The sequence below is a fragment of the Lethenteron reissneri genome, chromosome 26 (assembly GCF_015708825.2).
Source record: "Lethenteron reissneri isolate LAM-NWPU_2019-01 chromosome 26, ASM1570882v1, whole genome shotgun sequence".
Lineage (NCBI taxonomy): Eukaryota > Metazoa > Chordata > Hyperoartia > Petromyzontiformes > Petromyzontidae > Lethenteron > Lethenteron reissneri.
In genome coordinates, this window is record NC_083804.1 from 856,933 (window position 1) to 875,115 (window position 18,183).

An 18,183-nucleotide genomic window follows, 5' to 3' on the forward strand; every position below is an offset into this window, starting at 1 on the left:
CACCTTTCCCTCCTGGATCGTCACCACGTCTGGCAGCCCACCAACCACCCTGGCGCGGTCTGTATGGACGGAACGCGCCGTGAATGTTTAAGCCGCGCGACTCTCAGCGAATGAAAGCGCTTGGCGCTGCGATGGTAAGACAAGGCAAAGTGTTGTTTTGGTGTGTGAGCGGCTTCTGTTGGATACGTACTCTTCTCTGCGATAGCAGCCGCTCTGTGAGAAACAGCGAGAGAGAGAATAATGTCACACAACCGAAATGTTGACAAATGCATTACACACACACACAACACACACACATTACACATACACACACGACATACACACACGACACACACACACGACACACACACACGGCACACACACACGACACACACAAACGACACACACACACACGACACACACGACACATACACACACACACGACACACACACACACGACACACACGCACACACGACACATACACACACACACACGACACACACACACGACACACACACACGACACACACACGATACACATACACACACGACACACACACACGACACACACACACGACACACACACGATACACACACACACGACACACACACACGACACACACACACGACACACACGACACACATTGAATCCTAGTTGTGTTATTGCATCAGCCGGTGGTGGTTTCTATTGTGAGGGGATTTCTCTCCAACAACAGATGGTAATTATTAAAGTATAACTGTAATTAGTATTGTATTATTGTAATAATTATTGTTGTTCCCTCCGCGTCACCCCGTGGGCCCCCCCCCCCCCCCCCCCCCAGGATGACGCTGCGAGCCCTCGGCGCAGTGACTTGAGCCGCGTGTCGCTTGGGACCGGTGCAGTGGGCGGTGTGGGCACGAGAGTGCAGCGACATGCCACTGTTGTTCTATACCCTCCCCAGCGCACTGGCCAGGGCTGGTGAAGTATGGTCAAATCACCCCCACTACCTGGACGCCACGGGGAGGCCGTCACCCAGCAGTGGCTCGTCAAACGCGCTGTCCGCGTAGACGCACGTCGACCACGTCGACCACATCGAGAGCAAACACGCTCCGCTTTGCTGCTACGGGGCAGGCCGCGTGCGTGCCGTGCACAGCACCGGTGCCGTGCACAGCACCGGTGCCGTGCACAGCACCGGTGCCGTGCACGGCACGCACGGCACCGGTGCCGTGCACAGCACCGGTCCGGTGCTCTAGAGGGCTGGGGAACAGGCGACGGTGGCCCCGCGTGGCCACCACGGGGGGGGGGGGGGGGGGGGGGTATGGCGCGCAGCCCGTCGCGAGCCGTAGCGCCGCGACTTACTTCAGCCGCAGGAACTCGGCGTAGGCGTCGTCGAACGCTGCGGACAGACACGAGGCACGCGTTACACAGTGCGAGATACGCGGCGAGGGTCACCGTGCAGGTGGCCACAGAAGTCGTGGGGGTCACCACGGCGCGGGTCGCAGTGCAAAACAGTTGCCGAGGGCAAGCGCGGGGTTCAGAGTGAGAGGCGGGAAGCCGAGAGAGGCTTTTCTCACTGGGGCTGTAGAGCGACGAGCCACGAGGTGTCGGTGGGACACGAGGCGACTCACCTTGGCCGGCCACGTCCACGGTGCGCTTGTGCGTGCCCTTGCCGTCGAACAGCTCCATCGTGTACTTGCCCTTGTCCTTGTCGGTCGGCTCGTAGATCTGCACGTAGAGCTGGTCGCTCACCACGCCGCTGCGCGTCTTGTCCGTCGACGCCAGCTTCGTGTCTCTGCGTGCGGCACAGCCGTCCCGCGGCGGTCGGCGCGCGGCTCGAGAATGCGTTCTCGGGTCGTGCCGCGTGGCGCTCGGGACGATGTCCAACGTTTAAGACCACGTGCCGGGAGCTTCTTCACGAGGGATACGCAATTTTGGACTATTTTTGACCCCCCCCCCCCATCGTCACACGGCGTCACAAAAAGTCAGACCCCCCCCCCACTCAACTATGACGTCACAAAGCTCTGCCCCCACCCCAAAAAAAAAAAACATGCTTCAAATCGCTTTAAACTATTGTCATTGTAGTGCGTATTTAATGTGGCGCTGCACTCTGTCTGATGTTGTAGGAGAAAACATTTATTAAAAAGTATATTAAATTCAGTAGAACGTGTTGTCTATATTTATTTAAAGTTGCGCATTTTGATGTGACGTCACATTTCTCACCCCCCCCCCTTAGGTGCGTGACGTCATTTATGGACGGCCCCTAAAGCGTCGTGGAGCAGCGCTAAAGGATGACGTCACCTCTCAATGAGCATTGGCGCGTTGTTGGGTTTTGGAACAGCAACAAACGTTACACGCCGCCGTTCTGGGTGCTTTAGCCGTGGCGACAGCGCTGGACGGTTGCTTCGGGTCGACATTTAGAAAACATGCGTTGGGAGTATTTGGCTGCGATAACTTCCCACGTGATGTTATCAATGTGTGTTGAACTTATTGTGCAACTTACGTAGCCAACCATGCTAATCGGTGGTACGGGGGAGGAGGGCAGCAAGCTGTGACAAGCCGCTCCGTTGAGACGTCACTTGCGATGGCGAGTCGCTTCTAAAAACGAGCTACAGAGTGCAGTGGGTCCTTGCCTGGCCAAACAAAAATAGTTTCGTTTATAGTGCGGTGAGGGGGTGGGGGGCTGCAAGGGGGGGGGGGGGTGCGTTCGAGTGGCGGTGGCCCAGCAGGGGGCGCCGCTGGGCAGTGCGGCCACCCCGCGCCCCCTGCCCCGAGCTGCCGCGTCGCCTCCACGCGCACGGAATTCAGTCCCCGAACAAGGCTCCAGGCACGTGGAGCAAAACGTCTGACATCGCGCCGGATGACGCGCGGAGGCGCAACCCGAGAACGCAGCGGAGATACCACGCGGGACGGCGAAACCGGTTGCGTGTAAAAGCGTCGTGGATTTGCGCTCCCCCCGGAGTCAGCGCTGTAGCCGGGGGTGGCGGCACGTGGGGGCACGCTCACCTCTGGTACCAGCAGAACTTGAGCTCCTCGGGACAGTACTTGAGCACCGAGTAGAGTTTGATGCCCTCGGCCGTGGCCTGCAGCTTCAGCTCGGACGCCGACTCAGCTGGGGGCACCACGACACGACACGCTCAGGGCGACCACCGCCACCGGACATCGTCAGCTAGGGTCATCGGCTAGCATCATGGGTCATCGGTAAGGGTCATTGGCAAGGGTCATCAGCAAGGGTCACCAGCTAGGGTCACCAGCTAGGGTAATCGGTTACTGCTCATATATACTGTACAAGGAATCGACGGCTGTCTGGTCAGCGACGAATGACCCATCACGAACACAAAAACACGGCCTGGTTTGTGGCTTTTTCAAAAAAGGTCACAGCAACGAAGTTTCACGACACCAGGGGAATGTTTGGGCCAATTGTAATGGGGCCAGGTAGCCTGAGCGGCTTGCAATCGGAAGGTTGCGAGGTCAAACCCTGCTCAGGGGCTGACTCGGCTCGTCGTTCCTCCGGGGTCACTTCTGGGGAAGTCAACAGTGGTTGTCCTATGGATAGACTCGCCCCCACCATATGAATGTGGGATTTCCACCACTGGCTCAGGGCAGTAAATGGAAGATGAGCACAACCTCAGTGCTGGTTTGAACAGACAATCACTGAGGCTTTTGAATCCAAGTGGGTTAGGTCGAGTCATCGGCAAGAGATGAAATAATTCGTTATTGCCAATAAAAATATGCAGATCTCATTCAATCATTATCACCAGCATCATGGGCTGTGTATAGAGGATGATGGTTGATACCGGTTCTCTGTTTTCCATATCATGCGTTCATAAAACAGTTTTCAAGTCGGAATTGTGTTCAGGCCGGCAGCGTATTACTCACCACTAATCCTGCACACCTCTTGCATCATGGCATCGTAAGCTGTCCACGTACAGAGAGACAGAAGGAGGGGAAGGGGACACGAATCCCGATCGTCACTCTCTCCGCGTTCCTCTCAACGCGCCGCGTTTCACCAGCACGTGTGCGATGTCCTTCCCCCGCACCTCCGATTAGCACGTACGGTGCGAAAGACGTTCAACATACAACACGTACATTGTGGGAGCACCTGATTTAAAAACGGGATTTGCTCAAACAAAACAGCCACGACCCAGTGTCTTCTATTTATAGCGCGCGGTGCGCAGCGCATGGCAGGTCAGCTTGCTTTCCAAATAGGGTCGGATGAGGGGAGTGAGTGAGTGAGAGAGAAAACAAACCATCGTCTATGAGTCTCAGAATGCTGATGTCCTTCCCTCGGTCATCCTTCAGGCGCACTTCGTAGACCCCTGCATCCCTCTTGGTCACCTGCACGGGCGACACGTCACGGCCAATGCCGAGTCACATCCGTCTCGTGCCCGGCAGAGGAGGCGGCCGGCCGTCTCTCTGGGCCGTCACGGAGTCTCCGCACCAGGGGCGGGAACCCTCCTCCTCCTTGTCGAGGGCCGGAGAGCCTCGGCACTTTGCGCACCGCAAGAGTCCCCACCGAAACAAATGCGGTAGATCACCAGCGTTGGTTTAACAAAGTCTGACTCTGTTGAGGAGCCACCGAATGTCGGAACCGCTCCAGAGTTTGCTTCTAATAAAACAGTGGTGCTGAAAAAAAAACACTCACAGAAGGTCGTGCTGCTGATGGGATGTGTATTTTTTATATATATAACTTAAGATGATAAAAAACACTGTTCCCAAAGTCAAAACTACCCCCCTCCAGCTGAGGTGCTCGAGTGAAGGATGACTGTCGTTTGCAGGCCGTGTATGTTGCCCTCCCGTGGCCGTGAGCTGTAGCTAACACAACCACAGGATGTGACTTCCCTACCTTGGCTTTGTACAATCACAAGGGACTGACTGACCAAGCAAGTCAATTTAACACGTAGGCTTGTGTGTGTCTGTGTGTGTGTGTCTGTGTGTATGTCTGTGTGCGGTGGTGTAGCGGCTAGCGCTACGCTGCGCTACCAACCCAGCGACTCGAGTTTGACTCCAGCTCACGGCCAACACCAGTGACTTATTTCAATCGGTCCTGGGTTTCTCCTAGGTCGACTCAGCCTCAAATGAGGGGGGTACAAAGGCGGCCTTGTGTGGTGTTGGCCTCCCCCTCGTCTGCCATGCCGGCATTCATAGGTACTCGCTAACACCACTTGCTCCTATAGTATCTTAAGGCTATACGGGAGATCTTTGTCTTGTTTTGAGTGTGTGTGTGGGGAGCGGTGGCGCACGCGTGTGTGTGTGTGTGCATACTGCACCACGATCCCTGCCAAATGGGTTTGATTCGCGGCCGTGCCTCAGTGGCAATGGCCATCAGGATTTACCACCGAGCTGCCCACAATCAAGTGACAACCTTTTGAGTTAATGTTACATTGGTGCTCTTGAATAACAGCACTGAACCCACAACACGTGCAGAAATAATGAGGGTTAGCCCACAAGTAAAACATGACCCGCTGTACTGCCCGGGCATGACGGAGGAATAGAGAATAGAGAGATCTGGGCAAGGGATTGGGGAGGAGGATGCAGAGGGAGAAGGACAATTAGTGGGTGTCTGGCAAGATCACCTGACAACCTGTGATGACTTCGTGATGTCTGAACATCGGCACTGGTGAGACAAAGGCGGCCACGTGCGATCCTGGCGACACCGCGCGCTACTAGTGTCGTGTCGGCCTTAGCAGGTGCTCGCTAATAACACCTGTCCCTAAAGTCTATAAGGCTACCCGGGGGATCTTTGTCTTTGTGCTGCCCTGTGGTTCACCTGCGTGATGAGCAGCGTGCAGATCCCATGGTCAAAGTCATGGTCCTCGTCCACCATGATCTCATGCGCGTCCTTGTACCAGATGATGCTCGTCATCTTGTTGATGTTCGCCACCTGATAGTCGCACGTCGACGACAGGGACCCGGGTGTGGAGCAGACGCACACATACACACGTGTGCATTGACACTCACACACACACGAGCGCACTGACACTCACACACAACCGTACGCACATACGAACGCTCTAACACACGAACACTCACACACACACACACACGAGCACTAACACACACGAACGCTCACACACACGAGCACGTGTTTGTGCTCGGTGATCGCCCATTCAAACGCTATCCAGGCTCAAACCTGCTTGGCTTCGCACACCTGAGGAGATGGGGGCCATTCCGGGTGAACTCGCCATAGACACGCTAACTAGTATATGTCGTGCGTGAAATACTTTTGAAAAAAAAATGTGCTCGAGTTTCTTCTAAATCACGCAGAGACTGCTTAGGACCAGAACTCAGCTGAACAGTCGCCTTGCCCAGGGAGTTCCTCGTCGTGCGATTTTGCGCTCGCACGCAGAGAAACCTGCGGCGCGCGTCGCGTTTCAAAACGATGGATGCCGATCGAGAGGGACGAGGCGAGGCTGTAGATCGCGGTGACGAGATGGGCGCAATCTCGATTTGAGAAAAGTCACAGTTCCCATGTCTGTGGTAAACATTGTCAATGACAAACATCGTCGATGTCGACGCTCTTTACCTTGCAGATAAGCAGGACGTTGCATTCGTCGGTGACTTCCCATCTCAGGTATTCGGCAAAGTGTGGCCCTGCGAGCGTCAAACACAACGCACACACGCGACCGCGACTCTTCACCCGGGACGAACAAAGGCTCTGAATAGAAGCTGTTGTCAAATCACAAGGACACGTGGGGATCGAGTCGCTGCTGCGGCGCAAGGCTGCGTCACGGAGGAGGGGCAATGTTTCCCTGCGTGTTCCCAAATGAATAGGTCGCAGGTACATTTTTTATTTGGAACATTTGGATCATGATACCGGCACACAATGGCCTACTCTTCTTCGTATGGTGTCACAGGATCGTTAACATCCAATGTGAAGCATACGGGACGGAGTATTTTATGGTGAATACACCCACATTATTAACCAGGGTGGCCACGGGTTTCGAACCTCGAACCTCTGCCACAAAAGGCATAAATGTTTCACATATTAAACGACTAACAAGTACAATTTCCCTTTAATATCACCGCACAAACATTCCAATGCAGGACCCTCCTGGAAAAAGTCTTAATTTCGAATGCAACCATTCACGTGTGAGCCTGGTCGTATGAGGTTGCTGATGCTGGAAAGAATCTCTAAAATAGGAGCTGACCATGTCACAGTGTCGTCCGTCATCTGTCATCGCGGGTTCGATTAATCGATCCCTCTGGATTAAAAGCTCGGAGCTCGTGCGAACCGCAAAGGTCACCGACCTTTCCCGAAAGCAGCGTCGGACCGCCGCTCGACCCGCGCTGCAGCGCGCGGCGCTACCGAGGCGGCGCGATCGTTGGCGGCAGCCGCGTTTCAATTCGAGCGGTGAGCACGAGCGGCTGATGCCACCGGCGGTCGTCCGCCCCGCGGGCTTCGGAAATCCGGTGCGCGGCGCGAGGGGAGGGAGGGAGCAGCCCCCGGGCCCCCGCGGAATGGGGGGCAACGGGGCGAGCCGATTGGGGCACAGCACGGGTGGCTGGCTGGCTGCCGTGCGCGCACGAACCTTGCTTCCTGAAATATTCCGCTCTCTGGAACGCCGCCTCCTTCAGCAGCTTGGCGAACGCTGGGCGAGAGGAGATAGGCGAGGAGAGAGACGAGGAGTTATTATAAGCACCGTGTGTCCGCACGCAATGCTGCGTTTTATTTGATATACTGCAGTGATATGCGACTGGTTTTGAGATGTGTGTGTGTCTCTTTGTATTTCTATATTATGAGTGTGGTATGTGTCTCGCGTGTGTATGTGGTGTGTGCGTGCGTGTTCATGTGGTGACTTATTTTGAGTGATTTTGTGTGTGTGTGGGGAGCGGTCATGCAGTGGTTAGTGTGTTGTTCTATGAGACCAGAAACCCGAGGTCGATGTCCGCTCACGCTCAACACCAGTGATGATTATTTGAACCGGTTCTGGATCTGCCCTAGGTCAATTTAGCCTTAAATAAAACATCAACATTGGGGAGACAAAGGTGGTCGGGCATGGTGTTGGCCACCCCCCCCCCCCACCCCAGCACTTGCTCCGACAGCCTGTTAAAGGCTATACGGGGGATCTTTCATCTTCGTCTTTTGTACAAGTGTGGTATATATGTGCTGTGCGATTACTGGCGTCGTGTGTATTTGGGTGTGTATGGCGCGTGGCGCACGTGTGACCCTTGCGCACGCGTGCCTTGTGTGTGCGTGCGTCCCTCGCATGCGCGCGTGTCACGTGCGCGCGTGTCACGTGCGTGCGTCTCGTCTGTCACGTCGCGATGTCCAACGCGTGCGTGTGGCTGGCCAGTGGCGTTAGCGAGCGGGCCGTGCGGGCGGCGCAGCCGCGCCAGGTCCCACGTGTCGCAGGGGCCCAGGCACCGAGTTGCCCAGAGGGGGACGTTGGAGAGGGGCGCGCGAGGTCATTCCCGCAGCGGCCGGGGCCCGTGCCGGGCACGCGACGCCGCTGCCGCGCGAGCTCGCGTCGCCAACGCGCGTCAAGTTGAATTTGTGTAACCGCGTGAGATCGCGAGGGACCAGGATTCATGTCTCATTTGCAAGAGTGAGCTGGGAGTGAGTGACACGGAGCGCCGGTGTAACCCGTCACGCATGTGCCGGTGCGATGCGTGTCTCGTGAGTGTCACGCATGTGCCTCACCGTCTCCGATGAGCACGAGGCTGGACTGCCCCGACGCTCGGCCGTCCTCTATCTGCACCGTGTAGGTCCCCTCGTCCTCCTGCGTCAGCTCCTCCATGAACATCTCCACCAGGCCCTCCGAGCGCGTCACCTTCACCTCGTACTTCTACCTCGACCGCGCGGCGTGGTGGTGTGGGGGCGCGAGCCGGGGGGGGGGGGGGGGGGCGAGGAAGGGAGAGGACGGGAGGCGCGGAAGCTCCACGTTGCGTCGGCAGCTTTGCCATGCGGCCCCAGGGCGCTGGTCTCAGATTAAAAAGTAAAGGTGCAGCCCTGCAATTGCTCGCTCACGTCACTGCGGGCAGAATCGGCCTCCATTTGAGGCAGATCTCGACATCCCCACTCGAGGGCAATTGGCCGAGCTGGCCAGACATCTTTGGAAATGGTCTGAGTGCCAACACTCTACCCCACCGTATACTCGACTAACTGTGACGTAGCCACGCGCCCCGCTGTGGGGACAGAAGCACGGGAACCGGCCAGGGCCACCAGCCTGCTGGCCATGACAGCGACGGCAGCGCCTCCCGTGATTGGACGAGGGAGATCATTGCCCCCGAGTCGTCTTTGTTAAAGCGCGACGCCCACATTTCCAAAACAAATCGGCACAATAAGAGGGTGTCACCATATTGTGCGCGCGTAAGAACGGACAGGGACTGAGTTCAACCGAATAAGAATTAATTCCCCATCCCAGTTGTTCACACTAACTGAACCGGTGGTGGTTGTGGTGGGGACGGGGGGTGGGGGGTCTCGGCGAATCAGCACCTCCCCGCTGGACAGCTCCTTGTCGTTGAAGACGACGGTCACGGTGCTGTCGGGCCCCAGGCGCTCGGCCTGCAGCCAGAAGCGCACGCGGCCCTTCTCCATGAGCTCCACGGACAGCTCGCTGAGCAGCGGGATGGCTGCAGGCACACGGCGCCAACGCTCAACCACCATCCACCATCACACACCAACTACCATCACAAACCATCAACCACCATCATCCACCATCACACACCATCATCCACCATCATCCACCATCATCGACCATCCACCATCATCGACCACGGCCAGGGCGCTCAGCAGTGTCATGCTCAGCCACAGCGAGCTACAATCTACCGCGGTCAATCACAGTCACCCTGTGAAACCACAATCACCCACACCTCGCCACGCAGAGCAACACTCGTCCATGCTCAACCAAATTGAAACACAATCAACCCTGACTCAAATACCATCAACCAAGCTCCACCAGACTTAACCACACACTGCACACTCAACCACACTCAGGCACGGCCCCCGACAGATCATGCACATTGTTTTCTTTGGCTTGTGTTATATTGCAATATGACTTTGCAGTAAAAATAGAAGCCCCTGATCTTTATAAATAGTCCTGTGGCAGAGTGTTTGGTCAGTGGAATGTGACCACACCGAGAGGTTGAGAGGATGATTAACATCTCTAAGTGGAGCCCATGACCCACGGAAGTATAATTTCCAGACAGTTTGATAAACCGAGTGACGAGAGACAGACACAATGGGAGGGGGAGAGACGAGGTTGTCAGTTGGCCAGCCCCAGATACAGCAGTCGGCCATAACGACAGCCGGGAATCTACAGTGGTGCCCTGTGAACAGGCTGATCCCTGTCACAGAAATGTAGAATTTACACCGCTGGCTTGGGGCCATGTGGAGGAAGCGAGCACGAAGTTACTCTGAGTGTGGCCGAGACGTGGTGGGAACGAGCTCCGTTCCCCCTCGCTACCCCTCCCGCTCCGCGGCGTTCCCGGGGGTCACGGCCGCTCTCCCCGGGCTGCCGACAGCGACGGTGTCGGTGACGGCGCTGGGGTGGGGGGGGGCCTGGGCCGTGTGGTGCGAGGCGGGGATCGTGGCGGCGGCCGCTCTGCTCCCCCGGACTCACTCGGCTGCTTGCGCTCGTGGCTGATCTCTTTCAGGCGCTGCAGCTCTGTGGGGGCAACGCGCGCGACGCGTTAGGGCCAGAAGCACGCGGCGTGAGAGTTTAGGGTTGGATACCAAGTACCACGTCTATACACAATGTCTATACACAATGTCTATACGTCTATACTACACAAAGCCTTTGTCTGTCTACATACTACTGCAATAACCATCCTATGTATGTTTAATGTGTCTGTGTCTTAATTGTACTATAAACAGTTTAACGGTAATTGGCTGAGCCAAATTTCATTCGAAGAAGTTTTTTTATTGTTATATTGATATGTGTGCAGTCACTTTGTATTATTTCTCCTGCAATGCGAATGTGGTTGTTGTTGCTTTGATTTAGATTTGCTTCATGGCTGTACTCTATGTTAGTGCTGGGTTATTCTGGTGAGCCAGGTCACGCTTGCAAATGAATCTCTCCTGGTCTCGTGAGTTCTCAGCTGGTTCAATAAACATACTTTTATGAATGCACGTTAGATCAGAATTTAAGCAAATATTTAACTTTCATTTGGACATTTTTCATACGGACAGAACTGAAAAGTGACGCCTTGCCCAAAATATCCCCCCTCTTATTGGTAAAATAAATCATTCAATATCTTTGAAATGTTGATAACGTTGCCTGTTTAATGGAGATACTGCGTTTCCCTCTGCGGCAGCACTGCAGACAGGGCACGTGCTACAGAATGCCGAGCTTGCAAACGGACATTCTTACTTGCAGTGACAATCAAATAATTACCACAGAATTATCGGCACTGCTAAAACATGCAAGCAATATGTTCCCTAGCTGCACACATGCATAATAGTTGTCAGGATCCAAGATGATGATGTATTAACGGATTAAAAGACTATGCTGATGGTTGCCACGATGATGACGACATTGAGTGTTGTGTGTAATTGATCTCTTACAGGGAGAGGGCCTTTTAGATAATTTCCTGGCTATTTAACAAGGGAAATCCATGGTGCATGATATCAATGATGATGATGATGTTGTCAATGATGAAGAAGATGTTGCTAAAGATATTGTCAATGATGAAGATGATGATCACCATGACTATGATGCTTTCAATGACGATGATAATGTAGACGGTGATTGTCTGTGACCTCAATGATGATGATCTGCAGCATGAACAACGCATCCCTCAAACCGCCCTTGGCTCACGTCACCCCGCTCACTCGCTGCCTCCCACGTTCACGTCACCCCACGCATGCTCACTCACTCACTCACACACTCACTCACACGCTCACACACTCACTCACTCACACGCTCACACACTCACTCACTCACACGCTCGCTCACTCACACGCTCACACACTCACTCACTCGCTCGCTCACTCACTCGCTCATACACTCACTCACACGCTCACTCACTCACTCGCACGCTCACTCACTCACTCGCTCACTCACTCGCACGCTCACTTACTCACACGCTCACTCACTCACTTGCTCACTCACACGCTCACTCACTCACTCACACGCTCACTCACTCGCTCACTCACTCATTCACTCATTTACTCGCTCACTCACACGCTCACTCACTCGCTCGCGTCATCCCGCGCACGCCCGCGTGCTTGCCCACCGTCCTTGTCGAGCACGAAGCTGGAGGAGATGCCGTCGGTGTCGGTGACGATGCACGAGTAGACGCCCAGGTCCTCCTCCGTCGCGTCGGCGAAGTACAGCCGGCCTCTGTGTGCCACACAAGATGAAGATCCCCCGCCATGTGGCCTCAACAGACTCTTGGGGCAAGCGCTGTGAGTGAGCAGCGCCTATGAAAGCCGGCAGATGGAACACTCCCAAAAGGACACGTCGCAGAAGGCAAGAGGAAACCACCTCAACCACGGGAACGATCCCTCCCGAGGAATGACTCAAGAACCCTCATACGGAGCGTGGGACCTAAGGAGGAGGGGATGGGACCGAATGAGATGGAGGCCGCTGGAGCCACGGGCGGGCCCTCAGTCTGAGAGTACGGCGACTCTCCGCCGCTGTTGGGCGTGGGCCCAGCCGCATCGGCCCCTCGCGTGCACAGGCTCGTCGTGGGGGGGGGGGGGGAGTGGGGGCTGGCGAGGCACGTACTTGTCTCCCACGGTCCGAGCGGACACGCGCCCAGAGTCGATGAGCTCCTCGTACTCCTTGGCCCACTTGAACTTGGAGTTCTCGTCCAGCTCTGCGCACGACAGCTCCAGGAAGATGTTGCCGTCGTCGTCCACGTCCGCGACGATCTCGCTCGTTCCTGTAGACACGGCCAACGTCGCCGCCATCGTGACCGCCACCGTCATCAAAGACATCAACATCATCAACACCACCATCATCATCAACACCACCATCATCATCAACACCACCATCATCAACACCACCATCATCATCATCAACATCATCAACACCACCATCATCATCAACACCACCATCATCATCAACATCAACATCACCATAATCATCATCAACATCTTCAACACCACCATCATCATCAACATCAACACCACCATCATCAACACCACCATCATCATCATCAACATCATCAACACCACCATCATCATCAACACGACCATCATCATCATCAACATCATCAACACCACCATCATCATCAACGCCACCATCATCATCATCCTCTTCAACACCACCATCATCATCACCATCAACACCACCATCATCATCAACACCACCATCATCATCAACATCATCAACACCACCATCATCTTTCGATTTAAAGCTTTCGTGACTGCAGGGATTCATCTTCTTGTTTCTTTCGGTAAAGTCACGTAGAAGGGAAGTGACTTTACCGAAAGAAACAAGAAGATGAACCACCATCATCATCAACACACTGCACCAAGTACTCAGTGAAGGCAGAGTCCACCTAAGGGGAGCCATGACCAGTTATGATAATCGCCACTGGTGTTGACCGAGAGCAGGAATCGAACTCTGCTCTGCCGCTCACTCACCGGCTGGCGTCCGAGCGAGGATGGGCTCCGTGACATTCGAGGACTTCCCGACGCCCGCCGCGTTCTCCGCTCGCACGCGCAGCACGTAGCTCTTCCCCTCCTCCAGCCCCGTCACCTGTGGGGAGAGCGGCGACAGCGGCGGCACCGCGCTCCACTCAGCGAGGGGCCCTCCCAGGAGGTCCCCTCGGGGCCACTCCGGGAATCCTCGTGAGCGAGCAAAGAGCGGCCAGAGAGGCTCACGGCGCGACGGTTCCCTCCCCAGCATCGCCACGGCGCCCAACTCCCCATCCAGGCCTCGCGCAACAACAACAACAGCAACTTGTATTCCTCGCACCGAGGGCTCGCGAGTCGCCGCTGCGGTCGCGGAGCGGCGCCCCCCCCCCCCCCCCAAGCGCTGCTCGACCCCCGTGACGCCGCTCGGCACCGCTGGACGCAACCACCCTGAGTGCGCCCGATCCCGTCAGATCTCAGAGGCTCAGCAGGCCTGAGCCTGGTTAGCGCTCAGATGGGAGACTGCCTGGGAATACCAGGGTTTGGCAGCGAGGTGGCCAGGAGATGGCAATGCAGCAACGGATTGAATCCATCTGTGCGGAGCTGCGAGCGGTTATCCCGTTGCAAGCGTCATGAGTTGTCTCCGGGTTCTCCCGTGACCTCCCCGCACGGAGCTGGGCGGTGCTTCGTGGAACTGGTCAATGTCCTAAAGCAGGACCCTGCTGACAAATAGTCTTGAGACTCAGTGGAGGTTATCCTGGGCAAATAACAATTATCCACCACCTCCGAGGGCTGGGGCATACATCGCTCAGCTCGTATGTATCAGCAGCTCAGCACATGTTGTGCGCAAAGTACTGAGAGTGTGATCCATTCATTGACACTCAATTAAGAATGCTGAGTCTAAACAACGTTCAAACAAACCTGAGTTATGCTGAGAAAAGTGCTGAGCCATATTGTTAAATCTGTGCATTTGTATAGGTGGTTAGGGGCTCACAATGGCTGCGTCAAACCACTGAGCCAGCTCCGTAGAGGTGCTGGGCTGACATGATTTCTACCCAAATTAGCACCGAGGTGGTGATTATCTCCCAGCCCTGGACCAATGGGTGAAATTCCACATTCCTATAGCGGGTGCGAGTACAGTCATAGGATCACCAATGTTGACTTCCCCACAAAGTATTGACTCACTTTATCGACCCCAGATGGCCGATGGGCTTAGTCAACCCCCAGCTAGGATTGTAACCTTCCGATGGCGAGCCGCTCACTCTACCTACTGGGCCACCCGGCCGGATCACCACAAAATAAAACCACGGCGTTATTTATTCTCCGTATTTACCCGTGAACCATCGACCTCACGTGCCGAGCCCCTCTCTCTCCCCGCGCCCCCTCGCCGCCGCACAGTGAGCGGGTCACTCCGAGGTGGGGGGGGGGGGTGGGGGGTCCGCACGTGGCCAGCTGCCGGCGTCCCGCTCACCCGCATGTGGTTGTGCTGCACGAGCTGCTGGTTGACGGTGGCCCAGGCGCTCTCGCTGTGCACGCAGCTCGCCTCGCACACGTCCACCCAGTAGCCCGTGACGGCGCCCGCGCCCACGTACAGCGGCGCCCGCCACTGCAGCAGCAGCGAGTCCTCGCGGACCTCCGAGGCGATGAGATCGTACGACGGTCCTGACAAAAGTCAGAATCAGGAGTTTATTTCCCGGGAAAAGCCCATCGAGCTAAGGATCTATTTTTCAAGGGCGACTCGGCCGGCAGACAACATCAAAGCATCCCACAATTATAGCTAAAACAAACTTTAAAGTGAAAGCGCAAACGAGCGGTGGTGCACAGCGGGCGACTGGAGTTCCCGCGTGCGTCGCCTGGTCGTCGCCGCAGGCACGGCCGTCACCGCTGGAGGTGTTGTTGTTGTTGTTGTTGTTATCGTTGTTATTGTTGCTATTGTTGTTATCGTTACCGTTGTTGTTGTTGTTGTTATCGACTTAACGCCGCGTCGCCCTCTCGAGACAGCCACAAGACTCATGCCCGAACATCGACGTTCTGGGGTCACAGTGCAAGCTGCTGGGACAGGTTTTCCTGGATTTTGCTCGAGTCAGATAAGAATTTCCTACGGTCAGACAAGGGGTGTCTTGGGGGTCATAGAGGTCTCATAGTTGCTAGTGGGGGTCACGGGGGTGGTGCCGCACCGGGCGTAGGCATGGTCCACTCCTCGCAGAGGAAGCCCGCGCTGGCCACCGACGGGAGGCTCACTCCGGCGAGGTTGACGGCGCGCACGCGGAACTGGTACTCGACGCCCTCCTGCAGGTGCGAGATCTGCGAAGCGGAGCAGGGACGGCGAGTGAGCGTTGCGACGACGCAGCAGGCTGGCAAGGCCGTCCCTCTCTTGTGGGCCACGAGCCTAGACACCCGCGCATTCCGACCGTGCTGCCACACGACGCAACGTTCATTTAAATACTAACACTTTTTTAAAAATAATTACAATTGTTAATCTTGACAAAAAAACTATCGAGATATGGGCATTGGTGAAATGCACGAGATGCCTTTCATCGGATCGTGACGGAGCCAATAAATAAATGGAGATGCGTCCTCACTAATTCCGGATCGCAGAAGACACTTGGGAGAGAGATCGCGATGTAACCCCCATTGCCTTAACCACAGTCCGTCCCACTGGGACCATGCTGTTCGTCTCTGCGCTGCGCTCGGATTCCACCGCCCGCGTTGTCTCGGCACGATGTCCGACGTTTCACTCCACGTGCTGAGATCTTCTTCAGGAACCACACTGGGGTTCGCTGCGCGTCCCGGGGACACGTCCCGAGAGCGCGAGGGAGCGACGGCGAAACGTGGCGCAGCAGCGGCGACGACGGCCCACGGCGCTCACCCAGAGGAGCTGCTCGGGGACGGGCCGCGCGTTGGCCTCGCGCCACGGCCCCACGGCGTCGCCGTCCACCTCGCGGAAGTCCACGTAGTAGCCCGTCACGTCGGCGCCCCCGCTGAAGTGCGGGGCCTTCCAGCCCAGCAGCATCGCGTCGCTGCGGCTCGCCAGCAGCGTGAGGCTGCTGGGCGGCGATGAGCGAGCTGAGCGGCGCGAGGGGTCGAGAGGTGGAGAGCGGTGGGGGTGGGAGATGTCGTTAGCGAGGAGGTGAAGGAGGTTGGGGAGCGCGTCGAGGTATGAGTCGTCCAATTGATTCGGAGATTTCAATCGATCCTTAATCTCACGGTGGACGCGTCACATTGTGCGCGTGACAATTGACGATTCACAATTCATACAAACGACGACACAATTTTACACTTTGAATAATGGTACAACGGACGCGACTCAAACCAGGCAGAACACATGGTGAACAATACCAATGTGATGGTGAACATTACGTAAATCGTGACCCTGAATGATAACAACTCATCAATTCGCTGTGGGGGGTGGGGGGTGTCACGTGTTTTGCAGGATGGGAGGGGAGGTGCTCAGATTGCGTGGACAAACATCAGCGCACGTCTTGCGGCCAAGTGAACTTGACGCTGTGACAGGGGCACACTGGGAGCGCGCGTAGCGGCTGCTGCCGTGGCCACGCGGCACGCAGCGGTGACCGCAGGGTGGCCACCGCCGCCGTCTAGAACCGGCGTGCTGGTTCTAGACGGCTGATCCCTGCGGCTGTGGGAGGAGAGAATCGCTCGGAGGAGTGCGAGGCACGCAGCAGCAGCAGAGTGACTGAAGCAAACGAAGGCCGTGGTGAGGTGAGCGCACTTTGTGTTTTAAAAAGTAGTCTTACATCGCGGTGATTAAAACGTGCAAACTGGGTTCTCAGGAATCGCTTTATGCTTGCGAAGTTGTTAAAATGACGAAATGACAGGAAGGGCGGAGTCTGGACAAAGTGCAAACTACAATTGTCACTCCTTTAGTCAGCAGGAAGGTTGCACATGGAAGTGATCGCTTATTGATTCATCAATTGTGCTCATTCATCTTTCTGTGCACGTAATCATCAATTACTCGCGGCTTGTGTTCATTATGCTCACGTAATGGTAAGGTTATTGGCACTAACAAGTGTCATTTGCGGGTAGTTTTTAATATTTATATTCCTGAGAATTCAGCATTGCAATAATTATCCAGCAGTGATAAAAGTGACTCCAGATACCGTGGGCGGATCTTCAGAGTGTGTGGCCGTGTGTTACAGCTGTGGACTTGACACAAGTGATAAGGCCACACGTACAACGATAGTGCAGATGACACCGTTGGCACTCTGTCACGTTCTTCCAGTGGTGGCGCTCGGCGCTCACAACGTAAAAGTGTGGGGCTTCAAGCGGCTCAAGAAGCCCTCGATACATGAACAATGGGGGTGCATCCAATAGCAGCTCATCGTCAAATCCTAACACAACCAGATAATTATACCATAACGAGCCCATTAATTGATCTCATCACTATCTTGTCTTCATCTCTCCTCTCACTAAGTGTTGCTATATTTTTCTCATCTAAGTACATCCCTATCTCTTTTCTTAAAGAATGTCTGCAATTAAAGGTGATGGGGGAGGGCCCAACCACAATGATGTCTGCACGGGGCTCCCAATGGCGCTCTCGTGACCGAACTTTTCCTCCCGTGATTTGAGCAAAGCAACACGGCCACGGCACATCGGCCGTGACAGGCGGCGAGTTTGTGTCCGCACTGCGGCGTCGGGGGAAGGCGTCGCGAGTGGCGGGCGTGCGGTTAGACGGTGACGG

At 55.6% G+C, this 18,183-nt stretch overlaps 1 protein-coding gene across 2 annotated transcripts in view; it reads right to left on the reverse strand.

The window, feature by feature from the left end:
* LOC133347444 (myomesin-2-like) overlaps nt 1-18,183 on the reverse strand; it is a 48,209-nt gene that overhangs the window by 11,195 nt on the left and 18,831 nt on the right. For both annotated transcript variants that reach the window (XM_061559700.1, XM_061559699.1), the window contains 19 exons: nt 16,354-16,550; nt 15,662-15,788; nt 14,956-15,146; nt 13,494-13,608; nt 12,631-12,787; nt 12,137-12,243; nt 10,522-10,566; nt 9,396-9,532; nt 8,601-8,745; nt 7,489-7,548; nt 6,483-6,550; nt 5,727-5,840; nt 4,207-4,294; nt 3,836-3,874; nt 2,963-3,068; nt 1,588-1,751; nt 1,319-1,355; nt 191-213; nt 4-59 (listed from right to left, as the gene is read on the reverse strand). In XM_061559700.1, the coding sequence (XP_061415684.1) occupies nt 4-59; nt 191-213; nt 1,319-1,355; nt 1,588-1,751; nt 2,963-3,068; nt 3,836-3,874; nt 4,207-4,294; nt 5,727-5,840; nt 6,483-6,550; nt 7,489-7,548; nt 8,601-8,745; nt 9,396-9,532; nt 10,522-10,566; nt 12,137-12,243; nt 12,631-12,787; nt 13,494-13,608; nt 14,956-15,146; nt 15,662-15,788; nt 16,354-16,550 (1,976 nt within the window). The remainder of the gene's footprint in view (nt 1-3; nt 60-190; nt 214-1,318; nt 1,356-1,587; nt 1,752-2,962; nt 3,069-3,835; nt 3,875-4,206; nt 4,295-5,726; nt 5,841-6,482; nt 6,551-7,488; nt 7,549-8,600; nt 8,746-9,395; nt 9,533-10,521; nt 10,567-12,136; nt 12,244-12,630; nt 12,788-13,493; nt 13,609-14,955; nt 15,147-15,661; nt 15,789-16,353; nt 16,551-18,183) is intronic.